This window comes from Littorina saxatilis, linkage group LG1, assembly GCF_037325665.1.
Source record: "Littorina saxatilis isolate snail1 linkage group LG1, US_GU_Lsax_2.0, whole genome shotgun sequence".
Classification (NCBI taxonomy): domain Eukaryota; kingdom Metazoa; phylum Mollusca; class Gastropoda; order Littorinimorpha; family Littorinidae; genus Littorina; species Littorina saxatilis.
Window position 1 is genome coordinate 94907190 of NC_090245.1, and position 27412 is coordinate 94934601.

The following is a 27412-nucleotide window of genomic DNA, read 5'->3' on the forward strand; positions in this document are numbered from 1 at the left end:
TACTGTGTAAAACCTGAAGCCAGTGAAGGATCGGTCAGACATTCGAGCAGACGACAACACTTGCACTCTCTACTTTACTTGTAATGGGGGTGGGGTCACTTTGGGGGTGGTGGTGGGGGTGGGGGGGTGCAGTATTTAGGGTTGCAATATTTCAATAATGCAAAGTATTGTAAAAATGTAAGGTTGTTTTTGCGTAGTATAAGTTTTACTATAAGTATTTATGGTTTCAATATTATATTTCAATAATGCAATGTATTGTAAGGTTGTTTTTGGGCAGAAATGCATTTTGCCTTCATGTTCTGTTTCAGAATTCAGAATTGACAGTGACACACTGTTCAGCGGTGCCAGGGAGCTGATTGATCAAAGACATCTGTTCATGAGAGACAGTTAGGCAGAACAAACATCATGGCAGCTGAACTTCCTGTTGTAACCATTGTGCTTTTCATTGCCAGTGGGACCTTGGTAAGTGATTCTTCTCACAATGTATGATCAGGTTAAATTAATTAATTCCATTTATTTACTAAACATAAATTATACAATGTAGCTAAGACAACGTGGAAGAATGTGCAAGTACGCTTACAGATCTATAGACACCCGTTACACACACACACCACTAGAATCTTAAAGAAGTTAATTGATAAGCACTTAGCAATACTGTCAAGGCTGAGCGATTTTCTAGACCGCAATAATAATCTAGAAGTTGGTACTGGTAATGGTAGAGTCATGTAATATTAATAACTGTTATTGCAAGATAGCTTACAGGCGTAATGGCCTAGTGGATGATTAAGATGCTGGCCTCTCATGCGGAAGGTTGTGCACGTATTTGAATCCCTGCCGCATCTGGTGGGTTAAACTTAAAGGGAGAGATTTTTCTGATTTTCCAAATTAACTTATGTGGAGTCTTGCTGGTGTATTATGCAAGTACAAGACCAAGTGTGTAAGATAAAGATCATGCAATCCATGTCAGAGTTTGATGGGTTATAGGAACATGAAAAGACCAAGGATGAATCCTCCAAAATTGGCGTATGCATGGCTGCCGAAATGGCAGAATAAAAACGGTAATCTACATGGAAAAAAAACGTGCACAAATTTATGAATGAATGTGGGAGTTTCAGCCCATGAACGCAGGAGAAGAAGAAGCAAGATAGTTAGAACTTAGATTAGGCATATATATATAATATAGTTAATCTATTGTATTATTCAAGGGTTACAACCTTTCTATTATTCTCTTCTAGGTTTTTATTCTGCTGTTTGTATTTGCCAAACGGCAGATCATGAGATTTGCTCTCAAGTCAGCGCGGAAGCCTCACATCAACATTGGTTCTGATGCTCCAAAGGTCAGTATTGCGCTTGCAGAAAGAGTCGTGTTGTCAAGAATTTGTGTTGTAAAAGTTCTATCCATTTATTTCTGCCAGAAGTATGCAAGTGTGTGGGTGTGTATCACTGCATGAAAGTAGGGAAGGTTTTATTTCTGTTTTGGTTCGGAAAGATGGCAGATTACCGGTTGTACATGTACTGTTAACTGTTTTGTTTTTTGTATTTTTTATTTGTGTGTGTTTTATTTGTTTGTCATGAGTGTTTCTTTGAGATTTTCTTGCTCTTTTGTGTGTTTCTCTGTTGTCATGGTTGATCATAAAGAAATAACAGTATTAACAATAGTTATCTACAGTCTTTAAGTTTGCTTGATGTAGGTTCTGAGAACCGACAGATGAAATGGTGCACCTGCTGGAAAAAGGAATATGCATGTTGAACCCCCCTTCCTCCCATTTCAGACCCCCCAATTTAAGAGTCCTTTTAAAACCGTTTTCACATTTACTATTCATAACCTCTGTACATGTGACAGGGAGACCATTGCATCACCCTTCACAATCACAGTAAACTCTGTAGAGTTGTCTAAAGGCGAAGAGCGTGGGCTATTTATACTTAGTAGCTCGGAGTTTCTTCTACGTTTCCGGCTAGACACCTGTCAATTGTAGAGTTCTGTTTGTGATGGGGTCCAGCTGCTCCAGTCTCCTTTTATGCTCTTGGGAAACTTTGCTAAGAAATTAGCTCTAAATTCTCAACCCTGTTTGTCAGGGCGGGGATGTAGCTCAGTCGGTAGCGCGCTGGATTTGTATCCAGTTGGCCGCTGTCAGCGTGAGTTCGTCCCCACGTTCGGCGAGAGATTTATTTCTCAGAGTCAACTTTGTGTGCAGACTCTCCTCGGTGTCCGAACACCCCCGTGTGTACACGCAAGCACAAGACCAAGTGCGCACGAAAAAGATCCTGTAATCCATGTCAGAGTTCGGTGGGTTATAGAAACACAAAAATACCCAGCATGCTTTCCCCGAAAGCGGCGTATAGCTGCCTAAATGGCGGGGTAAAAATGGTCATACACGTAAAATTCCACTCGTGCAAAAAACACGTAGTGTACGTGGGAGTTTCAGCCCACGAACGCAGAAGAAGAAACCCTGTTTGACTAGCTTTGCATCTTAATGTAATTCTTGTGCTTTGGGCACTCCGTAACATAAATATACCCCCATTTTAAGACTCCCTCCTTCCCAAGACCTGCTTTTCTCAGATTTGACAAGGTCCTTAAAGGGGGGATTCCACTGTATCTGTTACGTGCCTGATGTGATTATTTCAGGCGCTGCGAGACGAGATAATGCGTCGACTGGGTCTGGTGCAGAACGTGAGATATGAGCCCACCTTGCTCAGTGAGAGGGTGCAGCAGACAGCGCTCTCAGGTTGGCTGTCTTTCTAGCGCATTGCTTGTCTGTCTGTCTGTCTGTCTGTCTGTCTCTCCCTGCTTGTCTCTGTCTGTCTGTTCGTTTCGCTCATTGCTTGTCTCTGTCTGTCTTTTCGTTTAGCTCATTGCTTGTCGCTGACTGTCTGTCAGTCTCTCCCTGCTTGTCTCTGTCTACGTCTGTCTAGTCGTTTCACTCATTGCTTGTCGCTGACTGTCTACAGTCTGTCAGACTCTCCATGCTTGTCTCTGTCTGTCTTTTTGTCTTTCTGTTATTGCTTTTCTGTCTGTCTGTCTCTCATTATTTGTCACTGTCTGTCTAGCGCATTGCTTGTCTCTCTCTGTAGTGTCTATCTGACTTTCTTCCTGTCATTGTCAATCTCTGATTGTTCTTCTCTGTCTGTGTGTCATTGCTTGTCTCTCTCTGTACTGTCTGTCTGACTTTCTTCCTGTCATTGTCAATCTCTGATTGTTCTTCTCTGTCTGTGTGTCATTGCTTGTCTCTCTCTGTAGTGTCTGTCTGACTTTCTTCCTGTCATTGTCAATCTCTGATTGTTCTTCTCTGTCTGTGTGTCATTGCTTGTCTCTCTCTGTACTGTCTGTCTGACTTTCTTCCTGTCATTGTCAATCTCTGATTGTTCTTCTCTGTCTGTGTGTCATTGCTTGTCTCTCTCTGTAGTGTCTATCTGACTTTCTTCCTGTCATTGTCAATCTCTGATTGTTCTTCTCTGTCTGTGTGTCATTGCTTGTCTCTCTCTGTAGTGTCTGTCTGACTTTCTTCCTGTCATTGTCAATCTCTGATTGTTCTTCTCTGTCTGTGTGTCATTGCTTGTCTCTCTCTGTACTGTCTGTCTGACTTTCTTCCTGTCATTGTCAATCTCTGATTGTTCTTCTCTGTCTGTGTGTCATTGCTTGTCTCTCTCTGTAGTGTCTATCTGACTTTCTTCCTGTCATTGTCAATCTCTGATTGTTCTTCTCTGTCTGTGTGTCATTGCTTGTCTCTCTCTGTAGTGTCTATCTGACTTTCTTCCTGTCATTGTCAATCTCTGATTGTTCTTCTCTGTCTGTGTGTCATTGCTTGTCTCTCTCTGTAGTGTCTATCTGACTTTCTTCCTGTCATTGTCAATCTCTGATTGTTCTTCTCTGTCTGTGTGTCATTGCTTGTCTCTCTCTGTACTGTCTGTCTGACTTTCTTCCTGTCATTGTCAATCTCTGATTGTTCTTCTCTGTCTGTGTGTCATTGCTTGTCTCTCTCTGTACTGTCTGTCTGACTTTCTTCCTGTCATTGTCAATCTCTGATTGTTCTTCTCTGTCTGTGTGTCATTGCTTGTCTCTCTCTGTACTGTCTGTCTGACTTTCTTCCTGTCATTGTCAATCTCTGATTGTTCTTCTCTGTCTGTGTGTCATTGCTTGTCTCTCTCTGTACTGTCTGTCTGACTTTCTTCCTGTCGTTGTCAATCTCTGATTGTTCTTCTCTGTCTGTGTGTCATTGCTTGTCTCTCTCTGTACTGTCTGTCTGACTTTCTTCCTGTCATTGTCAATCTCTGATTGTTCTTCTCTGTCTGTGTGTCATTGCTTGTCTCTCTCTGTACTGTCTGTCTGACTTTCTTCCTGTCGTTGTCAATCTCTGATTGTTCTTCTCTGTCTGTGTGTCATTGCTTGTCTCTCTCTGTACTGTCTGTCTGACTTTCTTCCTGTCGTTGTCAATCTCTGATTGTTCTTCTCTGTCTGTGTGTCATTGCTTGTCTCTCTCTGTACTGTCTGTCTGACTTTCTTCCTGTCATTGTCAATCTCTGATTGTTCTTCTCTGTCTGTGTGTCATTGCTTGTCTCTCTCTGTACTGTCTGTCTGACTTTCTTCCTGTCATTGTCAATCTCTGATTGTTCTTCTCTGTCTGTGTGTCATTGCTTGTCTCTCTCTGTACTGTCTGTCTGACTTTCTTCCTGTCGTTGTCAATCTCTGATTGTTCTTCTCTGTCTGTGTGTCATTGCTTGTCTCTCTCTGTACTGTCTGTCTGACTTTCTTCCTGTCATTGTCAATCTCTGATTGTTCTTCTCTGTCTGTGTGTCATTGCTTGTCTCTCTCTGTACTGTCTGTCTGACTTTCTTCCTGTCATTGTCAATCTCTGATTGTTCTTCTCTGTCTGTGTGTCATTGCTTGTCTCTCTCTGTACTGTCTGTCTGACTTTCTTCCTGTCATTGTCAATCTCTGATTGTTCTTCTCTGTCTGTGTGTCATTGCTTGTCTCTCTCTGTACTGTCTGTCTGACTTTCTTCCTGTCATTGTCAATCTCTGATTGTTCTTCTCTGTCTGTGTGTCATTGCTTGTCTCTCTCTGTACTGTCTGTCTGACTTTCTTCCTGTCATTGTCAATCTCTGATTGTTCTTCTCTGTCTGTGTGTCATTGCTTGTCTCTCTCTGTACTGTCTGTCTGACTTTCTTCCTGTCATTGTCAATCTCTGATTGTTCTTCTCTGTCTGTGTGTCATTGCTTGTCTCTCTCTGTACTGTCTGTCTGACTTTCTTCCTGTCATTGTCAATCTCTGATTGTTCTTCTCTGTCTGTGTGTCATTGCTTGTCTCTCTCTGTAGTGTCTGTCTGACTTTCTTCCTGTCGTTGTCAATCTCTGATTGTTCTTCTCTGTCTGTGTGTCATTGCTTGTCTCTCTCTGTACTGTCTGTCTGACTTTCTTCCTGTCATTGTCAATCTCTGATTGTTCTTCTCTGTCTGTGTGTCATTGCTTGTCTCTCTCTGTAGTGTCTGTCTGACTTTCTTCCTGTCGTTGTCAATCTCTGATTGTTCTTCTCTGTCTGTGTGTCATTGCTTGTCTCTCTCTGTACTGTCTGTCTGACTTTCTTCCTGTCATTGTCAATCTCTGATTGTTCTTCTCTGTCTGTGTGTCATTGCTTGTCTCTCTCTGTACTGTCTGTCTGACTTTCTTCCTGTCATTGTCAATCTCTGATTGTTCTTCTCTGTCTGTGTGTCATTGCTTGTCTCTCTCTGTAGTGTCTGTCTGACTTTCTTCCTGTCGTTGTCAATCTCTGATTGTTCTTCTCTGTCTGTGTGTCATTGCTTGTCTCTCTCTGTACTGTCTGTCTGACTTTCTTCCTGTCATTGTCAATCTCTGATTGTTCTTCTCTGTCTGTGTGTCATTGCTTGTCTCTCTCTGTAGTGTCTGTCTGACTTTCTTCCTGTCGTTGTCAATCTCTGATTGTTCTTCTCTGTCTGTGTGTCATTGCTTGTCTCTCTCTGTACTGTCTGTCTGACTTTCTTCCTGTCATTGTCAATCTCTGATTGTTCTTCTCTGTCTGTGTGTCATTGCTTGTCTCTCTCTGTACTGTCTGTCTGACTTTCTTCCTGTCATTGTCAATCTCTGATTGTTCTTCTCTGTCTGTGTGTCTTTCTTTTTGTTGTTTTTCAAAGTTAATGAGTTATGTACAGGTTGTTAAGGCCAAAAAAAAAAAAAATTGTCTGTTTCTGGTCACCCGACTGACCCTAAATTTTGGCGCCGACCCTAAACTTTTTTTTTCCAAACTCCAAAATTTTGGGTTTTTTGGTGGTGGTAAAGGACAGGGTGAGAACATGAACAACAAAAACGTGTGAAAACGAAAGTCCGCTGACGATTTGTAAATGTGTTGAGTGTCTTGTCTCTATGTATAGTGAATCCAGTCTCTTTGCGCGATTTTTAAAGTTAGTTTTATTGGTCTACATTTGGGGGTAAAAAAAAAAAAAATTAAAAAAAAAAAAATCCCGACCTACCGACCCTATTTTTTTTAGCCATGTTACCAGAAACAGACAATTTTTTTTTTTTGGCCTAATAAGAATTACATTTTTAAGTGACTGTCATGCTTGTCTCTGCTCGTCTATCTTTCTTTCTATTTTCTGTCTAAGGTGAGTGTCGTTAATAAGAATTTTATGTGAGATGCGTTAAATTCAGATGTTTTCTTCACCTGATACAAGAAAGCATAACATTAATAATAATATTTTCAGTGCAAACAGGTGACCAGAGTGATGATCAAATGTGTTATTTTGCACAGAGTGTTTTTTCTTACAGAACATTGTCCTTGTTTGTTGCAGAACCCAATCACTATTTTCATCGTATGAAGGCTCTGGATGCATTTACCAACGCAAGTAAGTCTCGAAGCCATTATAGACACTGTTCGGAATAACTCTTGTCGGGTTGATGGGTTGTGAAAGAGTGAATACTCTTGCTTTTAGTGAGGCAAACTTTCCACACATGCTTCTTGTCCCCATGTGTCAGACACACTCCTTGCTAGTGACTAGCCTATCATGTCACTAGTGACCAATCAATCAATCAATCAATATGAGGCTTATATCGCGCGTATTCCGTGGGTACTGTTCTAAGCGCAGGGATTTTTTTTAAATTTTTTATTTAAATGCAATTTATATCGCGCACATATTCAAGGCGCAGGGATTTATTTATGCCGTGTGAGATGGAATTTTTTTACACAATACATCACGCATTCACATCGGCCAGCAGATCGCAGCCATTTCGGCGCATATCCTACTTTTCACGGCCTATTATTCCAAGTCACACGGGTATTTTGGTGGACATTTTTATCTATGCCTATACAATTTTGCCAGGAAAGACCCTTTTGTCAATCGTGGGATCTTTAACGTGCACACCCCAATGTAGTGTACACGATAGTGACTAGCCTATCATGTCACTAGTGACTAGCCTATCATGTCACTAGTGACTAGCCTATCATGTCACTAGTGACTAGCCTATCATGTCACGTGGGAAAGTTTGCCTTTTTCACAAGTCACAACTCATAAAAAAGTTATATCCAGAATGAGTCTGTTGTGAATGTTTTTGTTATTAGGCAATACGTTTTGGAAAATGTCCACCCGTAGCCCATCAGACATAATAATAATAATAATATAATAATAATAATAATAATAATAAATGAGAATTTATATAGCGCAACATTATAACTTTACAATTAGGATCTTTGCGCTTGACACATTTAAAATTAAAACACAGTTATACAAGCATTTACATCCACATTCATAGTCAGACATGGCTTGGATTTGAACACTGACATCTTCACCACTAAACCAAATATGCCCGTCATATAACAGTACAGAAAATAGTCCCCCTAAAATTTGATGTTCAAACTGAAAACTTGCTTGGAATGAAGATTCAGACTATGTTGACCTATCCAAAGGGGAAGATATTTAACTAGGAATTAAAAAAATCCCAGAAAGGTTAAATTTGTGGAATGTTTGATTCAAGACAAAACAACACATTCACAAGAACCTCGATCTCACGGCCTTTAATGTTGACAAACAGGCGACAGAACAGAAGGAAACAAAATCATTTAATGTACAGTCGAACCCACTTAAAACGAACACGCTAGTTACGAATTTTGACTTATAACGAATTAGTTTTAAGTTCCCAACTGAATACCTCTTTCTTCATGCTTAAAAAAAATGCTTAAAACGAATTCTTTATAACGAATTTACGCTTATAACGAGCACTTTTTGGATTCCCAAGCATGCATAATGTCTGTAATTTACTCACGCTTATGACGAAATCTTTAAACTCGTCCCGAGATCGACATATCATGGGAATTTGAGAAGTTTGAATACATATGTCAAAGTCTTCCCTTGCGTCGACTGCTTGAACCATTGCTCAACCGATCACTGAATAAAGTTAAACTGATTACACTGTACTCACAAAACAATTTCAAATTTAGAATCAAAGTGATTGATAGCTCAGACACTGAACATGAATGACTGACTGACGTTTATTTCCTTCGCGAATACCAAAAACGAAACATCGAACGGAAGCCATTGCCAGAAAATATAGATGCCAGAGTGGTTTCCCTTGGACAAGGGAAACCACACTCTCAACGTTTGCGTTCGCCGGTTCGCGATAGTTTATCAGTCAGTCAGTGCTTTCGATTTGGATTTGAACATCATGTTGCAACAAAAAAACAAAAAACTAAATTGGCCAAGGTTTGCTACCCGTCGCCAAGGTAAGTGATTCCGGACAAATGATAGGAACACCGCGAATGTGGACAGTGTCAGTGTGTGCGCGTGTGTGTGACCAAAAACGTAACAACTGGATGAAACATCTGTGTGCTCACTCTCACTCAAACTCAACAATCATCACTCAACATGAGACACACATGAACATGTACCTGAATATGTCACTTTATTGTCTAAACGTGAAGCAGCATGAAAGTTGCGAAAGAAACAAATTGAAACACCATAAAATGTACAAGACTTAAAAAATAAAAAAATAGAAAATCGATCAATTTTCTTAATACGAATTTTGGTTAAGACGAACTTTTTTTCCGATCCCCAGTGATTCGTCTTAAGCGTGTTCGACTGTAGTCTATAATCTCAGTGCTGGGTAATTTGGGTCGCTTCCTCCAAGTGAAAAGCTTGCAGCATCAAGAGTGGCGCTACCCAGGTGTGTGTGTGTTTAGGTGTAATCAGCCACCAGCACTTGAGGCACAATGACAAAGGTCTTTCATATGCCACTGTGGTAACATGGGAGTGGGACATGGAGTCTCTTATTTTGTTTATTTTCCACAATTAAATGGTAATAATGTGTGTTGCAGTCGAGTGCTGTCGGGCCCAGGACAAAACCATCACGCTACGCTCCACCAAGCAGACGATACAGCTCTACCTGTTCAGCTTGTGTCCGTCTGCCCCCAGCACCCCCCAGGCCCACGTCATTCACCAGTTCTGTTGCGCCTACAACCATGCTCGCCACAGTCCTTCAGTGGGTGTTGATTATATTTACTGTCAGCTCTGTTATTCCGTTGTTTCCCTTTATCCACAAGTATCGTATCTATGCTCTGTCGTGATTCCATGTCTTCAGTGGTCAATCTCATGCTCGGTGAAAAAGCAACGATTGTAAATCTGATATGACACAGCAATATGACTACATACTGTACTTGTGTGTCTTTTGCTGCAAACATCCCATAGTCGAAGCGCCCAAATGGAAGATGCGTCTAATGGAAACGACGATCTATTCCAAAGTCTTGTGAAATCTTTGACGTCAAAGACGTCACAAGAAAAGTATGGCGTGATGTGTACATTCTCAGAGTTCTTCCAGGGAAAACTGCAAGTGCAAAAGTGTTCCCAGAATGACATTTTTCTCTGTGACTTTGTCATCATGAGCAGTGGAAAATTACGTCCCTGCCAGACTAGTAGTAGTTTGACACGACCTCATTTACAGGATATACTAACGTGTGAGTGTATGGTTTTGTTATGACATGGGTGGTCTCTCTCACATATATATGTAGGATAAAGAGGGAGTATACATGCATAGGTTGATGTGCAAGCACATATCCATACATTACCTGTAAATCAATTTGCTGAACACTGCCTTATTTTTCTGTTCCTCTTGCCTTCAGCTGTTTGCAGACACGGAGTTTGTCAACTATATGGAACTTCTTGACAAGATCATTCGCATGTGAGTAAAGTGTCCTGCAGCTGCAATGAACTAATGCAGGTACTTTTCTTGGGATTGCAAGCAAGGAACATTGCATAATTATTCACCTGGGTTGAATAAGATTAGTAGGAGCTTATACCCGTAACTGTCCTTCATTTTGAAATGACTGCAGGAAGATTGTTTCAAGAGAGAAATAATTACATATCTGGTCGTTCAAATAAGCTTTTTTTTGCCTAAGCATATCTTACAATGCAATCCTTCTCTTTGAGTGTTGAGCTTACAGCCATGGTTACATTGTCAAGATTATCAAAGGGAAAACGTTTTTGCCAGAATATTAGCTCATGCAGACAGTTAATACAACTTTTACAAAGACTAGATGAGGCACGTAAAACTGGTCTTAAAATTCAAAAGAAATAGATACATTGTACATGTAATTGAGTAGCATTTAAAATCTGAGTTCCACACATGGACTATGACATATTGCCGTTGAACCCCCCTGTTAAGACCTCCAAAGATCTTGAAAAATAAGGTCTGAAATAGGAGGGGGTCTTAAATTAGGGAAAATTTACGGAGTTTATAAACAGTTAATGTGAAGAAAAAAACAGGGTGTTTGAAGGAAGAGAATTTTCAATCCGGTGGTCTAGAAAGGGGGGTTCCACTGTATTTCCAGTTTCCACAATTGAAGTCTGTCTGTTCCACATCAACAGTAAACCTTACTTTTTGTCCAGGATAAAAGGTGACCATAGGCGCCGGTCAGCACTGGTTGACCCCCCAGTGGACACAGAGGTCAGGATACGCAAAGGTCGAGGGTTAGCGGAGACAGCAGAAACAATTCCACAAGTTTCAGCGTCCAGAAAGCACCGGACCCTTCCCTCCAGTTCTGGCGCCGCGGCTCGCCCCGACCAGCTGGAACAGATCAGTCTGGTGGACAAGTCCAGTGGCTACAGCAGTACAGACCACTCAAGTAGTGGCAAGGGCAGTGCAGAAAGACTTATCTCCCCTCAGTTGTCGGTGATTCACCAAGAGGAGGCTGTTTGAGAGTGAAGACTTATCTCCCCTGTGTTGTCGGTGATTCACCAAGAGGAGGCTGTTTGAGAGTGAAGACTTATCTCCCCTGTGTTGTCGGTGATTCACCAAGAGGAGGCTGTTTGAGAGTGAAGACTTATCTCCCCTCAGTTTTCGGTGATTCACCAAGAGGAGGCTGTGTGACTGACTGGGAAAGACTCATCTCCCCTGTGTTGTCGGTGATTCACCAAGAGGAGGCTGTTTGAGAGTGAAGACTTATCTCCCCTCAGTTTTCGGTGATTCACCAAGAGGAGGCTGTGTGACTGACTGGGAAAGACTCATCTCCCCTCAGTTGTTGGTGATTCACCAAGAGAAGGCTGTTTGACTGTGACAGTTGAAAGACTTATCTCCCCTCAGTTGTCGGTGATTTACCAAGAGGAGGCCGTTTGACTGTGACTAGGGAAAGACTTATCTCCCCTCAGTTGTCGGAATTCACCAAGAGGAGCCTGTTTGAGAGTGACAGGGAGTGTGTTGTGGGTACAAAGACTTGATGGTATCTATTCACGATCACCCTATTATGCACCAAAACCAGACGGCTCTGTGAGAAGATGTGATAGACCTTTGATCAAGAATGCTTTCCCTTACTTGGATGCATGTTCGTTATGCGCCAAAGCAAAGACACAATATGGCAAGGAAAAGAAACATTGATTGAAGCCACAGAAAGAGTATACGTATGTTCTTAAGGCAATGAGCGGTAGTAAAATTCAACTTGGAGAATACATGGAATAACCTAGTTTTCTGGGTAGTTATTGAAGAGATTTATACAAATAAATGGAAAAAAATTAAATACTAATGGATACAGACTGCCATTGCTATGGAAACAGCCGCCATATTGGATTTCTAGGAAACGGTTTTACAGCAACATCATACATCAGACATGCATAATATTTGGCACAAGGATACACATGGCTTGTATCTGCAGTCATATAGAACGATATTTTGACTAAAGACTACAGTTGAATTTAAAAGAATTTTTGTAATAAGGATTAATGAATTTTTAACTGCATATATTCATTAATCCTTATTACAAACAATAATTTAAATTCAACTGTAGTCTTTAGTCACAAGATCGTTCTATATGATAGTATATGATTGCAGATACAAGCCATGTGTATCCTAGAAATCCAATATGGCGGCTGTTTCCATAGCAACGGCAGTCGTTGTCCATTAGTATTTACATTTTTTACATTTATTTGTATAAATCCCTTCAATAACTACCCAGAAAACTGGGCTATTCCATGTTTTCTCCAAGTTGAATTTTACTGCCGCTCATTGCCTTAACTCGGTTCAAACTCCAGTAAAAAAAAAAAGGGCATTGTATGAAAAGGCTTTAGGGATATGCATGATGAGACATACATGCCTTCCTGTTGCATCTAAGAGTAAGAGAATTGCACAGTAGTCGTGGTGAAAGAGTCATGGTGGAAATTGATATTGCTGCAGCTGTCAGTTGAACCTGTGTAAGCTTGTTGCTTACGGGGAGGTATTCAGCTGTCCTAGTTGCAGTCGTGCATGTTGTGGAACGCCAGCCTTCCAATTCTTCTTTGTTTTACTACACTGGTACCTGTGCTAAAAAGACACCCTTTGGAATAGTCAAAAGTAGAGTGGAACCTGGCTATAACCACCACCCAAGGCACCGACCAAAAGAGGTCGTTATGGAAAGGTGAATGATATAGAGAAAAATCCTGATTTGGACAGGTGGTCGTTCTCAAGAGGTGGTCGCTGGGGCAGGTTTGACTGTACCTCTACATTAGGATATGGATAAGATTCCATACAGGTAGCCTGTCATGTCAGGTATATTTTGGGAGAGATGATAGACAACGGTACAACAAAATGTGTCCTTTTACAGGAGGTGTCCTCTCATGAGAGGGGTGTCACATCGCAGGTACCACTGTATGTCTAGTTCTTTGGCTGCATTAGATTAAATTGTGTAAGATGTGCATTCCAGATGTGTAGGGTGTAGCACATATGAATATTTAAATATCTCCACTTGCGTCTTATTCACGGCTTTTTTGCACAGCTTGCAGCTCAATGCTGCAGTACTCTGCTGATCAAGCTTTTGAGTTTGTGTGTGTGCATGGATTGTGTGTGTGTGGATGTGTGTGTGAGTGGATGTGTGTGTGAGTGGATGTATGTGTCTGTCTGTGTCTGTGCATGGATGTGTGTGTGTGCGTGGATTGTATGTGTGTATGCATGTGTGTTGATGTGTTGTGTGTGTGAGTGTTTGTTTGTGTATAAGTCTGTGTTTTTATAGAAATGAGGGTGTGGTTTTTGAGTCACTTGAGAAAAAGTGACTCTATGTAATCGGTCAGTGTTAGTCTGTCCGGCCGGCCGTCCGTAGACACCACCTTAACGTTGGACTTTTCTCGGAAACTATCAAAGCGATCGGGCTCATATTTTGTTTAGTCGTGACCTCCAATGACCTCTACACTTTAACGATGGTTTCGTTGACCTTTGACCTTTTTCAAGGTCACAGGTCAGCGTCAAAGAAAAAATTAGACATTTTATATCTTTGACAAAGTTCATCGGATGTGATTGAAACTTTGTAGGATTATTCTTTACATCAAAGTATTTACATCTGTAGCCTTTTACGAACGTTATCAGAAAAACAAGGGAGATAACTAGCCTTTTCTGTTCGGCAACACACAACTTAACGTTGGGCTTTTCTCGGAAACTATAAAAGTGACCGGGCTCAAATTTTATGTGAACGTGACTCCCAGTGACCTCTACACTTTGACGTCTGCTTTGGTGACCTTTGACCTTTTTCAAGGTCACAGGTATGCTTCAGGTATGCATTGTGTTGTGAATAGCAATTTCTTCCTGTCCATCTGATGCCTCATATAATATTCAGAACTGCGAAAGTGACTCGATCGAGCGTTTGCTCTTCTTGTTTTTGTGAGACAGAGAAATTGGTTGCTTGACAGCTGCCAGTCACATGCTATAAGATTGTTTGTGGAAACTGAGGTTAATTGTATGAAAGTAGCTTTATGACATTGGTGCCTGCTAGTCTGTGATACTGAACGCGCTGTGAAAGTTGTCTGTGACATATGATAAACTAAACGAATTCATTTAGCATGCAAGTCTGAATGCATTTAAGAATGGGTGCAAGTGTTTGAAAATAACACTGAATGAGTCATTCATTAATAAATGTTGAAAAAAAAAGTTTTTTGTTTGGCATTTAACAAACAGTATGTACAGCTGGGCTGCTTACTCAAAACAAAATCACACACACACACACACACACACACAATTATCAAGAAGAAAACACCGAATATTTTGAAAAGACGTTTAATGGCCGAGTCCTTCACGTGTAACAGTAAGCGATTCAATTCTTCATGTGAGTTGGCCAGGCTATGTAACAGTCGAAGAGAGCTGAAATTTACTGAATATTATTCCTGTTCCTTGCATATATATGTTCACTCAATCACTCAAAAATAAATTAAGATAAAAACACTTTCTGACAACAGAATTTATCTATAACATACTACATGTCTTCTAAAGCGTGAATACAAAGACATGTGAACAAGTGACACACTTGAATCACATAATTATATGTTTTTGATGAAAAAAACTTCTGATCAAACATCTGGGCTATACTGCTGAGAAAATTAAACTTAACTTTTTGTGACTTTCTCTCCCATTTATGGATAACATAATCATGACAAATATGACATGCACCAAGCAACTAAAAATTCACACACAAATGAAATGGTGTGACATTTAAGCCTCGCTCTTGACATTATAAGCTTTATGTCCGTGTCGGAACTAGACCGCTTTAACGGGCCATCAGCCATTTACAACTTATCACAAGTGTGTGCGTGCGTGTTGACAGTTGTTTACCCAAAAAAGGATCACTGACCTATCTGACAGTCAGAGTTCATTAATCAGATAACTTGTGCAAAGGTATTTACAAAGAACAAAAGCCCTCGCTATAAAAGAGAAAAAATCTTATCCTTAATTCAGTTAGCAACAGTTTTATATTGGGATGCCAGGTTGTCGAAGGAGAAGAATCAATCCGTTTTTTAACAAAAAGTACAAGAATGCATTGCCCTAACCGGCCGCTTTGGGGCAAATAAATGTGTTCCACCTAACGTGGACAAGTTCATTACGAAGTTATTTTTGACGGCTTAGGCTTGTTTCCAGATATATTCATCAATCGATTATAGAATAACAATGTTTAAGGGCATAGGCGGAAGGGAATTTAAGAATTGTTTCTTTACAGTGCTTTCAATTTCTTTTAAAGAGCGTAATAAAAGATAAAATAAAAAATAACAAACTTTTAAACAGAAGGGTTTTTTTTGTTTTGTTATTGGGTGTTTTTTTGCAGGGGGGAGTCAATTTTCTTTGAAAATCACACACTTTAAAACAAAAGTTTTTCTTTGTTTGTGTGTTGGGTGTTTTTTTTTATGTTTTTTTTATTTTACAGGGGGGGGGGGGGGGGGGGGCATAGTAGCATAGTACGTGAGTTCTTGATATGATTTTTGGGTCAGTTTTTTGACATTTTTCGAGAATTTTTGGGCTTTCAGTCTTTAAGAGATTCAACTCCACACAACCAAAATAAAGATATGATAATAAGATATTGTTTGATTTGAATGTAAACACATCCAACCACACAATAACAGAGTTTTCTTTATATTGTATGAAAAGATTTTGTACCCCGAGGAGATATTATGTGCGCAATATAAAATTCCAGAAACAAAGAAGCTTTTCTTGACTTTGACAGCATTTATTTTCTAATTTCTATTTTTTATTTAATAATTTCTTTGTATAACATTGTTATTGTGAGGAGACATCATTTCTGGCAATAACACACAAAAACAAAAATTAAAAAATTGGAATAAATTATGGTTGAGCAGTTAGTTCTGAAGAAGAGTATTTTCTTGTGGCACTGGTGCTCTGAAACGATTCTGAGAAAACGGTGTTAGAAGTGTTGACAGTGATGTCAAATGATATACAGGGGCGGATTAGGGGGGTGGTTACAAGGGTTCCGGAACACCCCCCCCCCCCCCCCCCGGCTGTCCAAAACGGGGCCTTGCCCTTGTACCCCACGAGGGGTCTACCCCTGGACCCCATATTGTAACCCCCCCCCCCCCCCCCCGGCTTAACTGCTCCGCCCCTGATATAAATCACTCTGAAAGGCCTAACTATATCACAAGGAAGAGGATGGCAATAACTAAAATAACATCACACATTGATTCTACGGCGATCAAAATACCTAAACATGATGAAAACCCAAAACATGTTTCTTGACAAAAATGTCGTGCCACCTCTAGTTATAAAACCAGCTGCGTAAGTAATCTCTTACTGCCCCGAAGAAGTGAACGATGCTCTGCAGCCAGTTACCTGCATGGGGATCAGAACTGCGCAAGTCTGGATAAGAAGCCGAACGCCTCGCTCTTGACATTGTAAGCTGTATGTCCGTCATGGAACTCGAACGCTGTAACGGGCCATCAGCCGTCTGAGGCATCTCTCTCATCCAGTTCATGATTTTGTCCTTATTCTGCCCAGATTCCGACGTGTTTCTGTCGCTTTTGGAGAATGTGACATGGCGCCCGCGTGCATCTTTCAGCAAATCGTTGACGGTGCTGAGTTTGACTTCATCCAGGATGTCGCCCTCGAGGTCATGGACTCGGGTGAAAGCAAGGACGATGTTGTCGCGAAGATTCCTTGGCAGAAAGCTGCGATAGCGCTTGTACATGTTGTAGTCAGTAGGCGTGAATCGGACGTCAAGTCGGACAGTGAGCAGGAATGCGACGCGTCCCGTTGTGACATAGTTTTCCCATTTCCTGAACTCCTGTATTGCTGTGCCCTCGTCCATTGTGAGATTGAACACATCAGGCGTGTCAATTACCTGGTGAATTCAAATGCAAAACGAATCGGTTCTTTATTTGCACATACACAAACACTGAAGTAAATCATTGGTTCAGTCACTTATTAAGTGCATTCTTCTAACCCGCTCGCCTTCTCTCTCTCCCCCCCCCCCTCCCCCTTCTCTACCACACCACCCACATTATTTTTAAATTAGAAGGCCCACTCCGTTTGTAAAAACAGTTCGCCGCACAGTCTCAGATCTGGCACGTCTTATACATGGGATAATACCATCCCTCAACTTGGTCACATTACGGAAATGAACAGCCTGAGTGCTCTTTGTGCACAATGAAAAGAATTTCGTGACAGGAAATGGTGCTTTTTTCGGAAATTAATTCATACATGTTGTGTGTTGTTTTTGCTACGTGACCAAGTTGGGGGGGGGGGGGGAGGTTTTTTTCCTATGTGAAAGTCTGGCCAGATCTGATACGGTTTTCACCAGGTGTTGACCTTCAATCACAGTCATTCTCTAGTAAGCGAACATGTGCACAGACACAGGACTCATTGTACACGTGAGAAGAGAATCCTTCCACCAGAAAACATACCACAAATCAATAGCCTGGCCAGTGTTCGCCAGGGCTGAGGTGCATGAAGCGAAACCGGGTGCCACTCAAATGGCTGGTGCACAGCCTCACGGTTGGATTGGTTGAAACTAAGACATTTCAACTTATTAGACCCCGGGGCTTGTTCCTACACAATTTGGTGGCATTCGGTTTTGCTTCGTGCATACCAACTGTGGACGGGTTTTTTTGGGTTTTTTTAAAAGGGGGGGGGGGGGTAGGGCCTATATGTCTAAATGCATGGATGACATCATTCATTTGCATTTCAATCCTTGACGTATCTGTGGTGACGCACTTGATCTTGCACACACACAAAAAATGTGCCTCTCATGATAAAAGCATCATGTCCATGTTGGTCTTCCTTATACCTGGTCATATGACACATGTAGCCGCCACCCTCTCCTTTCAACTTCAGACCTTCAACACCCCCCCCCCCCTCCCCCCATAAAAAAAATTAAACAACGAAAACGAGTACGGGTATTACATACATGCAGCCTGGTATGCTCTTCGAAGACTGTTTCGCGTTGAACAGTTTCAGTCCTTCCCGTCATGCCGCGGTAGACAGTGAACTCATTGGATCCCAGTAGCCTGTTGCACGTGGCGCTCTTGCCGCTCCCCGTCTTTCCCATCACCACCACGTGGTAGTCTGACTGCACGCCCGTCATGTTGCTGAACAATGAATGTCGAGACCTGTGTAAAATGTTGTATATTTGTCAAAAATACATAATATGTCATAATGTGTGAGTTTAGAGGGAGCGGTTAGCGACCATAAACTCGATTTAAACGAGACAGATATGCAGGTGTAGCCAAGTGTGTGTGTGTTATCTTCTGCCCGACCCAGTTGCCTCCCCTGTCTATAGCTATTCCCTGTGTATGTGTGTGCTAGTCACATTGGGTTTACTTTAAATATTGCCCTTTGTGCTAGGAAATCCCTAACATAAAATGGTGAGAAGCAGCAGAGTAACCTCTAACCATCAGTGTCTAAGGAGTGACTAAATAATACCTGGTTGTCGTTGTGCACTGTACTTTATTGTTGTAAACCGGTCGAAGAAGTGTGTTTACTATCGTAGAGTAGACTCTTAACCGGATTCATTTCTAATCTAGGTGGTAAGATCCCATAACTTTCCCGGCCCCGTTTAGCTAGTATTATGTATCAGCTTTGTAACTGCTTGTAATCTAATGAGCCTTATCCGGCGTGTAACACAGACACGGCTCTCTGCATCTTTAACGATCCCTATCATTGGGCAGGAATGTTAGACCAGGTAGCCTCCCTATTGGCTTATCGCCACAGGGAATCGGAAGTGACCACTGTCTTTATAAGGCTGAACATTTGAGTAGAGCAGACAATGCGATTTGTGATAGTGAGCTGTGTGCTGCTCCTATTGTGTTGTCGCCGTGAACGTGTCGAACCTCTGCCCAAATTTGTCGCGAAGTTTGTAAGCCGTCGATCGCGACTTGTGGTTGTAAATTACGAGACCTGTCTCTTTGTGTTTCGCGACGTAGCGTCAGCAGCAGATTTTGTGTTTAGGTTTCAAGTGTGCTCACTGAAGAGAATCTTGCCGTCTTTTTTACACTGCTTTCTGGTTTTATATTCATAGTTTATATTTCTGGTTTACACCAGAAATTCTGGTCTTACATACATATATTGTTTCTGGTTGATACCAGAACTCATAGTTTAGGGGAAAGTCCCCAAATACCGAACACTTAAGCAAATCTGCCATCATCTCAAAAACAACAGAAGACAGACCGTTTTTGAATGTGAATTTTAATAAAGTAATTGATCAGCAACATTCATACCACTTTTTGTGGACAGAAATCAACATAAAAGAAAGTTATCTTAAATTCATTTTTTTTAGAATATGTTCGGAATTACAACACCTGTTCCCTAACTCCGAACACAGAGGTTCAAAATCCGAACAGCAAAAACCAATGTTACTTTGACTGACAAACATCGCAAAAGTACCCTCTTTGGCTTTCTGTTGTTCCAGCGCAATCCACATGTACCCATTCTGAGCACATCAAACACTGAATCATGTCCTCACAGGTGCATTCTCGGCACAAAAAACCAGACTGACGCTTGTTTTCTTGTTTCTAGCTTTCTGTTTCTCTGTGTTCTCTGTGTGGCTTTGATTTGCTTGTTTTCTTTGTTGGTTTTTGTTTTGCCTGCCACTCTTCAAGTTTACGTTTGTATGGACTTGACGTGATAAGTTCAGCTTCTGTTTTTCTGGATTTTCGTTTCGCCGCTAATTTCTGTTGTGAAACACTGGGATTGTGAGAAATCAGCGCCACTGAAACAGCTGACTCAAGGACGCAGTCATAGTGTCCTGCATTGTCCCCATGAGGTGGAGTAAACAGGGAGTGACTGCATGCGAGATGATAAACTAAGAGTAATACCTAATCTACTGGACTCGCAGCGAAATATACAAACAAAATAATGAGGTGAGTAAAGGAGAGTCACTGGTTGAGCCAAAGAGTCATCGTATTTGAGAACGTTCCCAGACTCTGCATTGATGATGTGGATGGGCTGCTGCAACACCTCACTTGTAGCAGAAATGTCCATGTCTCCCACTGAAGCAGTTGAATGAGCCATGTGAAGAATCTTTTCTTCTAGGGAGAAAAAAGCGAAAGATGATGGCATGTCAAGGTTTATTGCAGCTGACACTTCGCGGAAGCCTTCAATGTTGCTGAGCATGTGACTGGTCATCTTTTGTCTTAGAGCATCAGCTTGGATCTGTTCTTGTATTTTCGTGTGACACTCTGAAGGTAACCCATTACCGTCCCTTTCTGCAGTTTGGAACGCAGGAGTGTTGCCGATGACAATGGATCTAAAAAAGCAGCGTCCATCGGGATTGGTTTGGATAACTGTTTTGTTTGGAAGTGCCAAAAATAGGCCTATGTCTTACTCAGAGCATGGGCTAGGTGGCTCAGAAAGTGGGTCTACTGGATGTCCAGTTCGCCCAGAGAGGGGTCTTGCTGGTTCAGAGGGGGGTCCTGCTTGTTCAGAGGGGGGTCCTATTTGTTCAGAGGGGGGGTTCTACAGGCTCAGCGGAGGGTCTTGGTGGTTCAGAGGGGGGTCCTGCTTCTTCAGATGAGGAACCTGCTGGCTCGGAGGATTTTTTGTCTTCATTGAAAATATGTTGAATTCCATTTCTGCTCGCTATTTCGTATGCAAGTGACATAACGTCTTTTCTGGTCAGGCCAAAAAACATCCTCTCACATTTAATGATATGGTCAACCAATTCTTTTTCTATTGCTGGGGGAAGAATGGACGGCCTCCCCAAATGTTTTGTATCACCCATGGCATGTTCGTATTTTCCATCAAGATGATCTTTAAGTGTTGTGGGTGGGATTCCATACGCTCTTGCAGCTGCTCGAAGTCCAAATCTCTTGTCTATGACAGCTGCCATGGCTGTTGCCAGTGACTGCGTTGACCATGTAGCCCTGCACAATATACCGGTACACCAAGTATTAACAACGCTCATCACTCTGTACTAACTAAATCTACTTCTGGCATACACATGCACAGAAAATAAAAAGAGAAGAGAAGAGAGAGAGTTAAAGCAACCTCTGTCTTCGGTGTCTTAATTGTATGCTCCTCTGCCTGTGCTATATATCCTTGTCCTTCCACCCGACCTTCCCACACAGGGAAAAAGGGGGGGGGGTGTAGAGGTAATGCAGGAGGAAGTGATGGCAAAGTGCCGTGGGAACGAATGCGGGGAATGGACGAGGGTTGGAGGGCAGGGGGGAGGTGATGAGTGAAGGAGAGCATCTGGAATGAATCAATGGTACAGATAAGGGGAGTCCGAGAGAGAGCGAGTACCGAAGTCATTAGTAGCAGCGCGGCGGCCAGCAAGCAGGTACAGCGACTTTCTCAGTCCTGCAAAATTATGGAGTTCAATTTTTCTTTTTGGGCAAAAAATCTGCCCCAACCTGTAATTGAGGTTCTGGAAGAAGAGGAGTTCACAACCCTCAGTGCCCTGAAATATGCAGGAGAAAAGGACCTGGAAAGCCTTAAGTTAAAACGAGGCCACATAGTGGAATTAAAAGCGGCAGTGGCAGACCTGCAACAGAAGTACGGGGGAGGGCCGTTGCGTGCTGCCGACCAAATTAGGATTCAGTCTATTCAAAAGCGGCACGCGCCGCCAAATTCATTTTTTTCCCAGCCCAAGTACTCGTCGTAATCCCCAACGCGGCATGCCGTCCCGCTGTAGTGGCGTAGGTTTTAGGAGCCCTTTAGCAAACACTTCCGGTGATCAGCAAGCCATCCGCGGCGAAGCGTGGCTCCGATGTTTATATTTTCAAAAGAAAATGTTATATTTAGCGCACGCTGCATACCATTCACATCAGAGTGGAGTGTTAATTTCGTCCCGATCTCAGGATAAAGCGATCGGAAGCGTGGTACATGCTCCGCCTTTTTTGAAAAGCTTGGCCGAGTAAAAGAGACTTAACTCTACCATGCTGCTGATAATTAATCCTGAAAGAGTTATTTTCGGAAAACGTCTATTAGTACAGGTAGAACTTCGGTTTTATCAGATTTAAAGCCAGGCATTCCTGCTACTATTAATATGGAAGCAGGTACAAAAAGTCCTTTCCCTTAAATGTGTGTTGAAGCATTGCTTTGGTCAATGTGCACTTTCGTGGTTCTGGATTCAACTATGGGAACAGACAGCCGGCCTGTCGAGTCAATGTGTATTCCAGTGGTAAAATCAGATTGCATCCGGTACACACTGTCACACACTTAAAGCAATGACGCGATCATTCTATACCCGACATGAGTCCAAGCTCTAAAAAAAATCAAAAATAAAGAGTCTAAGCACTTTTTCCGGAGCAAATTAGTGTCAAGGTCGGCAGAGTCTAGTAATCAAAACAGAGATTTTACAGTCTCTGGCCTCAGCGTGTTTTTCTCAGAATACACTAAATAGCTAGACTGCCATGGTGCGTGTGTGTGCTTGTGTGGGTGTGTGTGTACTCAAGTATGCCCGAGACTTTTGCAGAACGATATACTGACATCTGCAACATTAGTTCATTAGCCTCAACTCCGCACATGGAATAAAAACACCTTCTATTTCGAGATATGGCTTCAAATCAGTCATTGAAGAAAAAATCTAAAAACAAAGATACTGCCAACGTTCGTACATACATTCATTCGCTCGGCTTCCTGACGAGTGGACGAAAACTGATTCTATCAAGATAAGTTGTGTGTGAATATGTGTTTGTCTGTTCACTGAAAAGACCGTTGGGTTGAAATATCCGTGAATGTACTGTTTTGTCAATAACAAACGTTCCAATAACATACCTTTCTTGTTCTTTGATTCAGTCATTGAAGAAACAAAAAATCATTTCTTGAACCAAACTGATCCCTCTTTGACCTTGAAATTTGACGGCGGCTATCAAACTCGGATCATATCTGAACATTGTCAAATCCTGGAAGTGTGTCAGGTTTCCTCAAAAACGTCTAAGAAACTGGTAATTATTCAGAGTTCTCGTTTGGAAGTTACAAAACCGTGGAATTGAGTGAAGTTTAAATGAATCAAAGAAGTTCGATAAAAGGGAATTTTGCTTTGTTCTTTTTTTTTTTATCATGAACACGACCCTGTTGAAGGTTATTAAAACCTACTAATGTGTAAAATGTAAGGTTCTACCTCTAAACCCATCCGTGAAAACCCCAACGTTTAGGTGTGACCACGGGCGGCCTGACTCTCCTCATTACTAAGACTCAATAGCAGACTAAGCAATTTGAAACTCATTCAGGTTCACTTTCAAGAATATAATTATTGTTCGTGGAGTGTCAAAAAATACACCCAAAACAAAAAACACAACAAAACAACTGCCGTCTCAGGCGGTTTGGGGCGGCGTAAGAATTAGCTAGTAGACAAACAAAAGAGACATGCAGCTATAGGTAGGACGTCAGCCGGCTGTGTTTCAGTATCACACATAAACTCCACACTGACTATTCCCCGTCCCCTCCAAAGTGCTGATGATCGAACTTTGGACGGTGTATTCCACTCATGGAGTCTAATTTGTGATGAAAAATGGTATTTTGACTTTGAAATTAGCTTCAAAGCAAAATCTTTCCTTTCTAATTCAAGAAACGTAACCATTCAGAGCTAGCGCTTTCGAATAAATATAATTTGGGAGTAAAATCGATCGAATTTCATCACAAATCTGCTTCCATTGCAAGATCTTTACATGCTTTTCTCGCTCTAGATTATTGTACAGGCTCTTCGAATTGGCAGGGAATCATTCAGTCTGGATTTTATTTTGGCTGACGCCCGGCTGACGTCCTCCCGGGGTCGGCCCGCTATTGCGCGGGTCTGCTATTGCGCGGGTCTCCTCCCTATATCTGCATGTACAAAAGAGAGCCACAATGCGATGCTAACAGGTGACTGTGACCTTCTCAGAACACCCAATTCAATGCACACAACAAAACTCACCTGTTCTGCAGATTTGCAATACGGACGACACAAGGTTATGCAGAACTTAATTCTCTAAAAGTCTTCGTTTGATCAGAATACAAAATCGGTCGACTACCTGCAACGGAATCCTATCACTGGTTACCACTGGTTGCAAACGTCTGTTGCACCAAAACATTACGGGGATTATATGACAGCCAATGAAACACGGTCTAATCTGCATATGTGCCCATTTCAAAATTCGGCCTTGGAAAAGCCACCAAGTCACAGCAAGTGTTTACTTTAAATGTCAAACAGTGCACACTCAGAACAACGTAAGACTGCGAGAGAGATGAACAGCGCAGAAGTGTGACATTGTTTTTTTCTCGGACCTTTCACTGCTGCGAAATGACACTACAAGAATGAGAACACTGAACTATTGGTCTATTTGAAAAAAAAGTCGAAATGCATCATCGACTCAAATCATAAACAATTAAACGTATTTCACAAGAAGAGCACCATGACTTTAGTTTGGTGTTGAATGGCGCTGTTGTTAGCAGATGTTACGTTGTCCACTCCCGCTTCACGTTAAAGTTCGTTTACCCAAGGCGCCGTTTTGGAAAGTTTTCAGACGATTTGGATCTTAACACGTTCAAGGGACATAATTTAGAAACACAGTTCAGGTTGGGAGTTGTAAGTAAGTAACCACACACCAGGAATACCTTAAAAATAAACGTTGGGAGCGTTCAGTTACTCAAATGGAAAAGGGCTGTGTTTGGAGTGGGCATTCCTGACTGTATAGGGATTCGCATAACATAAATAAACACACTGTCCGTTGGAGGATATCAAGGTCTGAAATAACTACCAATCACAGCATTCAGATTTGAAAAATAGAACGCCCCAACACTAATTCTAAGACCTTCCTCGAGTGTGTTGACATCTATTCAACTCCCAAAACGAACTCTGTCGCTCTCGGCTCAATTTCAAATCTGTAGTTCCAGGAATAGCGCATGAAATAGTCTGGGTCGAAAAGTAGGTCGAAAGTTATAACTAAGCAAAGAAGGCGTCATAATGAAAATTACAGTCTGGGATTCCCACTCAAAACACAGCCGTTTTCAATTTGAGAACTGCAGGCGCTTAAAGGACCCCAACAGGCTTTTTTTTTGTGTGTCAAAAACGCGTTCATTTGCGTTTCGGCGTGACTTAGGTTAACCAGACATATGCATGCCGTAGGAAATTGTTTTCTCACCTTCCCTCACATGGTTTAGTTTATTTCGGAATCGTTTTGGGCCATAATCCGACGAATTTCGTGGCTGAAGCGAAGCGTTTTCGCGTTCCGATCTGGCGGCCATTGTATCGCGAACGTCCGCGAGAGTACGGAAGTGGTGAATTCTGGGTAAAAATTCCGATGACGTCACAAGCAGTATTCATGGCAGAAGCAACTTTAGCTGCTGAACCTTACAGTTTTGAGCCTGGGGGTTAAAATCAAGGGTCTGCGCGCCCCGTGATTTGTAATTTTTTTTTTACAAATCACGTTAATGCTCCCGATATTTTCTTGTCATCTCCAAAGTCAAGGCACAAAAACAAAATCCCTTGACTTTTGGGGTAGCGCGACTGTTGATGTTTAGATTTTTTTTTCATTACTAGATTGTCCCGTCGCTGGGAAATTCGGGTCACTTCCTCCCAGTGGAAAGCTAGCAGCAACAGAGTCGCGCTACCCCAAAGTCAAGGGATCTATGGGATTTTTGTTTCTTTTCTTTATTGTCCCATCGCTGGGAAATTCGGGTCGCTTCCTCTCAGTGGAAAGCTAGCAACAACAGAGTCGCGCTACCCCAAAGTCAATGAATCTATTCGATTTTTATTTTTATTTATTTATTGTCCCATCACATTCCACAACTTGGACACATACCACAGCTTGGACACATACCACAACTTGGACACATTACCACATCTTGGAAACATTACCACATCTTGGACACATACCACAACTTGGACACATACCACATCTTGGACACATACCACAACTTGGACACATTCCACATCTTGGACCACAAGCGCGACTCTGTTTCTGCTAGCTTTTCACTGTGAGGAAGCAATCCGAATTCGCCAGCGATATAGGACAATAAAGAAATGAAAAAAGAAAGAAAAACAAATCTAATGGATCCCTTGATTTTGGGGTAGCGCGATTCTGTTGCTGCTAGCTTTCAACTGGGAGGAAGGGATCCGAATTTTCCAGCGATGGGACAATAGGCTAAATAGAGAAATATTTTTTTTTTATTTTTTTTTTTTACATTTTTACAAATCGCGGTCGCGTAGCAGACGAATTTGGCCGCTTTTTGAGCATGCATTTTGTGTAAAATTAGACTGATGCAACACAAAACCTGTGATTTACTGTTCAGTTTTTGCATCTTTAGATGCTTACCTATATCATTAAATCAACGCCGACTGCTTTATCTGACCTTAAAAAGAGCCTGTTGGGGTCCTTTAAGCATAATTATAACCCCCAACATGAACTGTATAACTCTTCGGGCGATGAGAGACTGTTTTCTTGTTTGACATTATGACTTGTTGAATTTCGCTTCACGCGACTTGTTTACATTTATTCCAGTTTTTACTAAATGTTTTAAACATAGACGAGGAATCAAAACGAGGTTGGGGGTGTATGTATGTATGTCTGTAGTGTATGTATAGAGCGATTCCGAGAAAACTACCAGACCGATTTTCATGAAACTTTACATGAGAGTTCCTGAGGATGATACACTTTACCTAGAATGTTTTTATTTTATAAACGTCTTTTATAACGTCATTTCCGGCTTTTTGTGAAAGTTGAGGCGGCACTGTCACACCCTCACTTTTTATCCAATTGTAAGAAACTTTGGTCAAGAAATAGTCGATGAATCCCAGACAATGGGACTTTCTTTCTTTATTTATTTGGTGTTTAACGTCGTTTTCAACCAGGGCCCGTATGCATGAGGAGGAAGTCAGCAACACTGGAAGTAGAGGCCTCTTTTGGAAGTGGGAACTCCCGAAGTTTAACTTTCCAACTGTTCACTATGCATGAACGCCGGAGTGGTGACTTCGAGAATATTCGGTCAAGGTCGCGAAAATTGGGGGAATCCTAACTAGTACGCATGCGTTTGTTAACGGTAAGCTTGCCACCAGAAGAAACAAATCTCATCGCGAGTTCAAAAAGGCGAACGTTGAGCGCGCTGTAGTACTAATAGCGTTATTGCTGTGGTTTTTTTTGAATGGTTAAACGAAAGGGTCGGTTCAAACCTGTAATGATTGTCTTGGAATCGAATGACTATCTATGACAAATGACTTTGTTGGGTTGAATGTTAGGAGAAGAGTAAATGAGTAAATGATGATGTTGAAC

General features: G+C 41.7%; 2 protein-coding genes across 3 annotated transcripts; one reads left to right on the top strand and one right to left on the bottom strand.

The window, feature by feature from the left end:
• Window positions 1-308: 308 nt before the first annotated feature.
• On the top strand, window positions 309-12202 carry LOC138946205 (protein C1orf43 homolog; the record flags this gene model as incomplete). The annotated part of the gene is given in 7 exon segments (XM_070317720.1): window positions 309-462; window positions 1236-1337; window positions 2627-2726; window positions 6800-6853; window positions 9316-9479; window positions 10117-10175; window positions 10883-12202. Coding segments are annotated over 7 exon segments (846 nt in total). The 3' UTR covers window positions 11193-12202.
• A 4108-nt stretch (window positions 12203-16310) lies between these two features.
• Window positions 16311-24236, bottom strand: LOC138946213 (GTPase IMAP family member 5-like). 2 transcript variants are annotated; one of them, XM_070317733.1, is made up of 3 exons: window positions 24079-24236; window positions 18133-18334; window positions 16311-17067 (listed from the first exon to the last, which is right to left on the bottom strand). In XM_070317733.1, the coding sequence occupies exons 2-3, from the start codon at window positions 18307-18309 to the stop codon at window positions 16486-16488; spliced, it is 759 nt and encodes a 252-aa protein (XP_070173834.1). In that variant the 5' UTR covers window positions 18310-18334; window positions 24079-24236; the 3' UTR covers window positions 16311-16485. The 2 variants fall into 2 exon arrangements, with proteins under 2 accessions (XP_070173834.1, XP_070173841.1); XM_070317740.1 differs by having other exon boundaries at window positions 24176-24223.
• Between the last annotated feature and the right edge of the window lie 3176 nt (window positions 24237-27412).

What these genes read in the sequence shown, in the direction of transcription:
- LOC138946213 (XM_070317733.1), bottom strand. Translation starts at nt 18,309, where the DNA reads ATGACGGGCGTGCAGTCAGACTACCACGTGGTGGTGATGGGAAAGACG. An exon ending in AAGAGCATACCAGGCTGCAT is followed by an intron (nt 17,068 to 18,132) that starts GTATGTAATACC and finishes TGAATTCACCAG; the next exon opens with GTAATTGACACGCCTGATGT.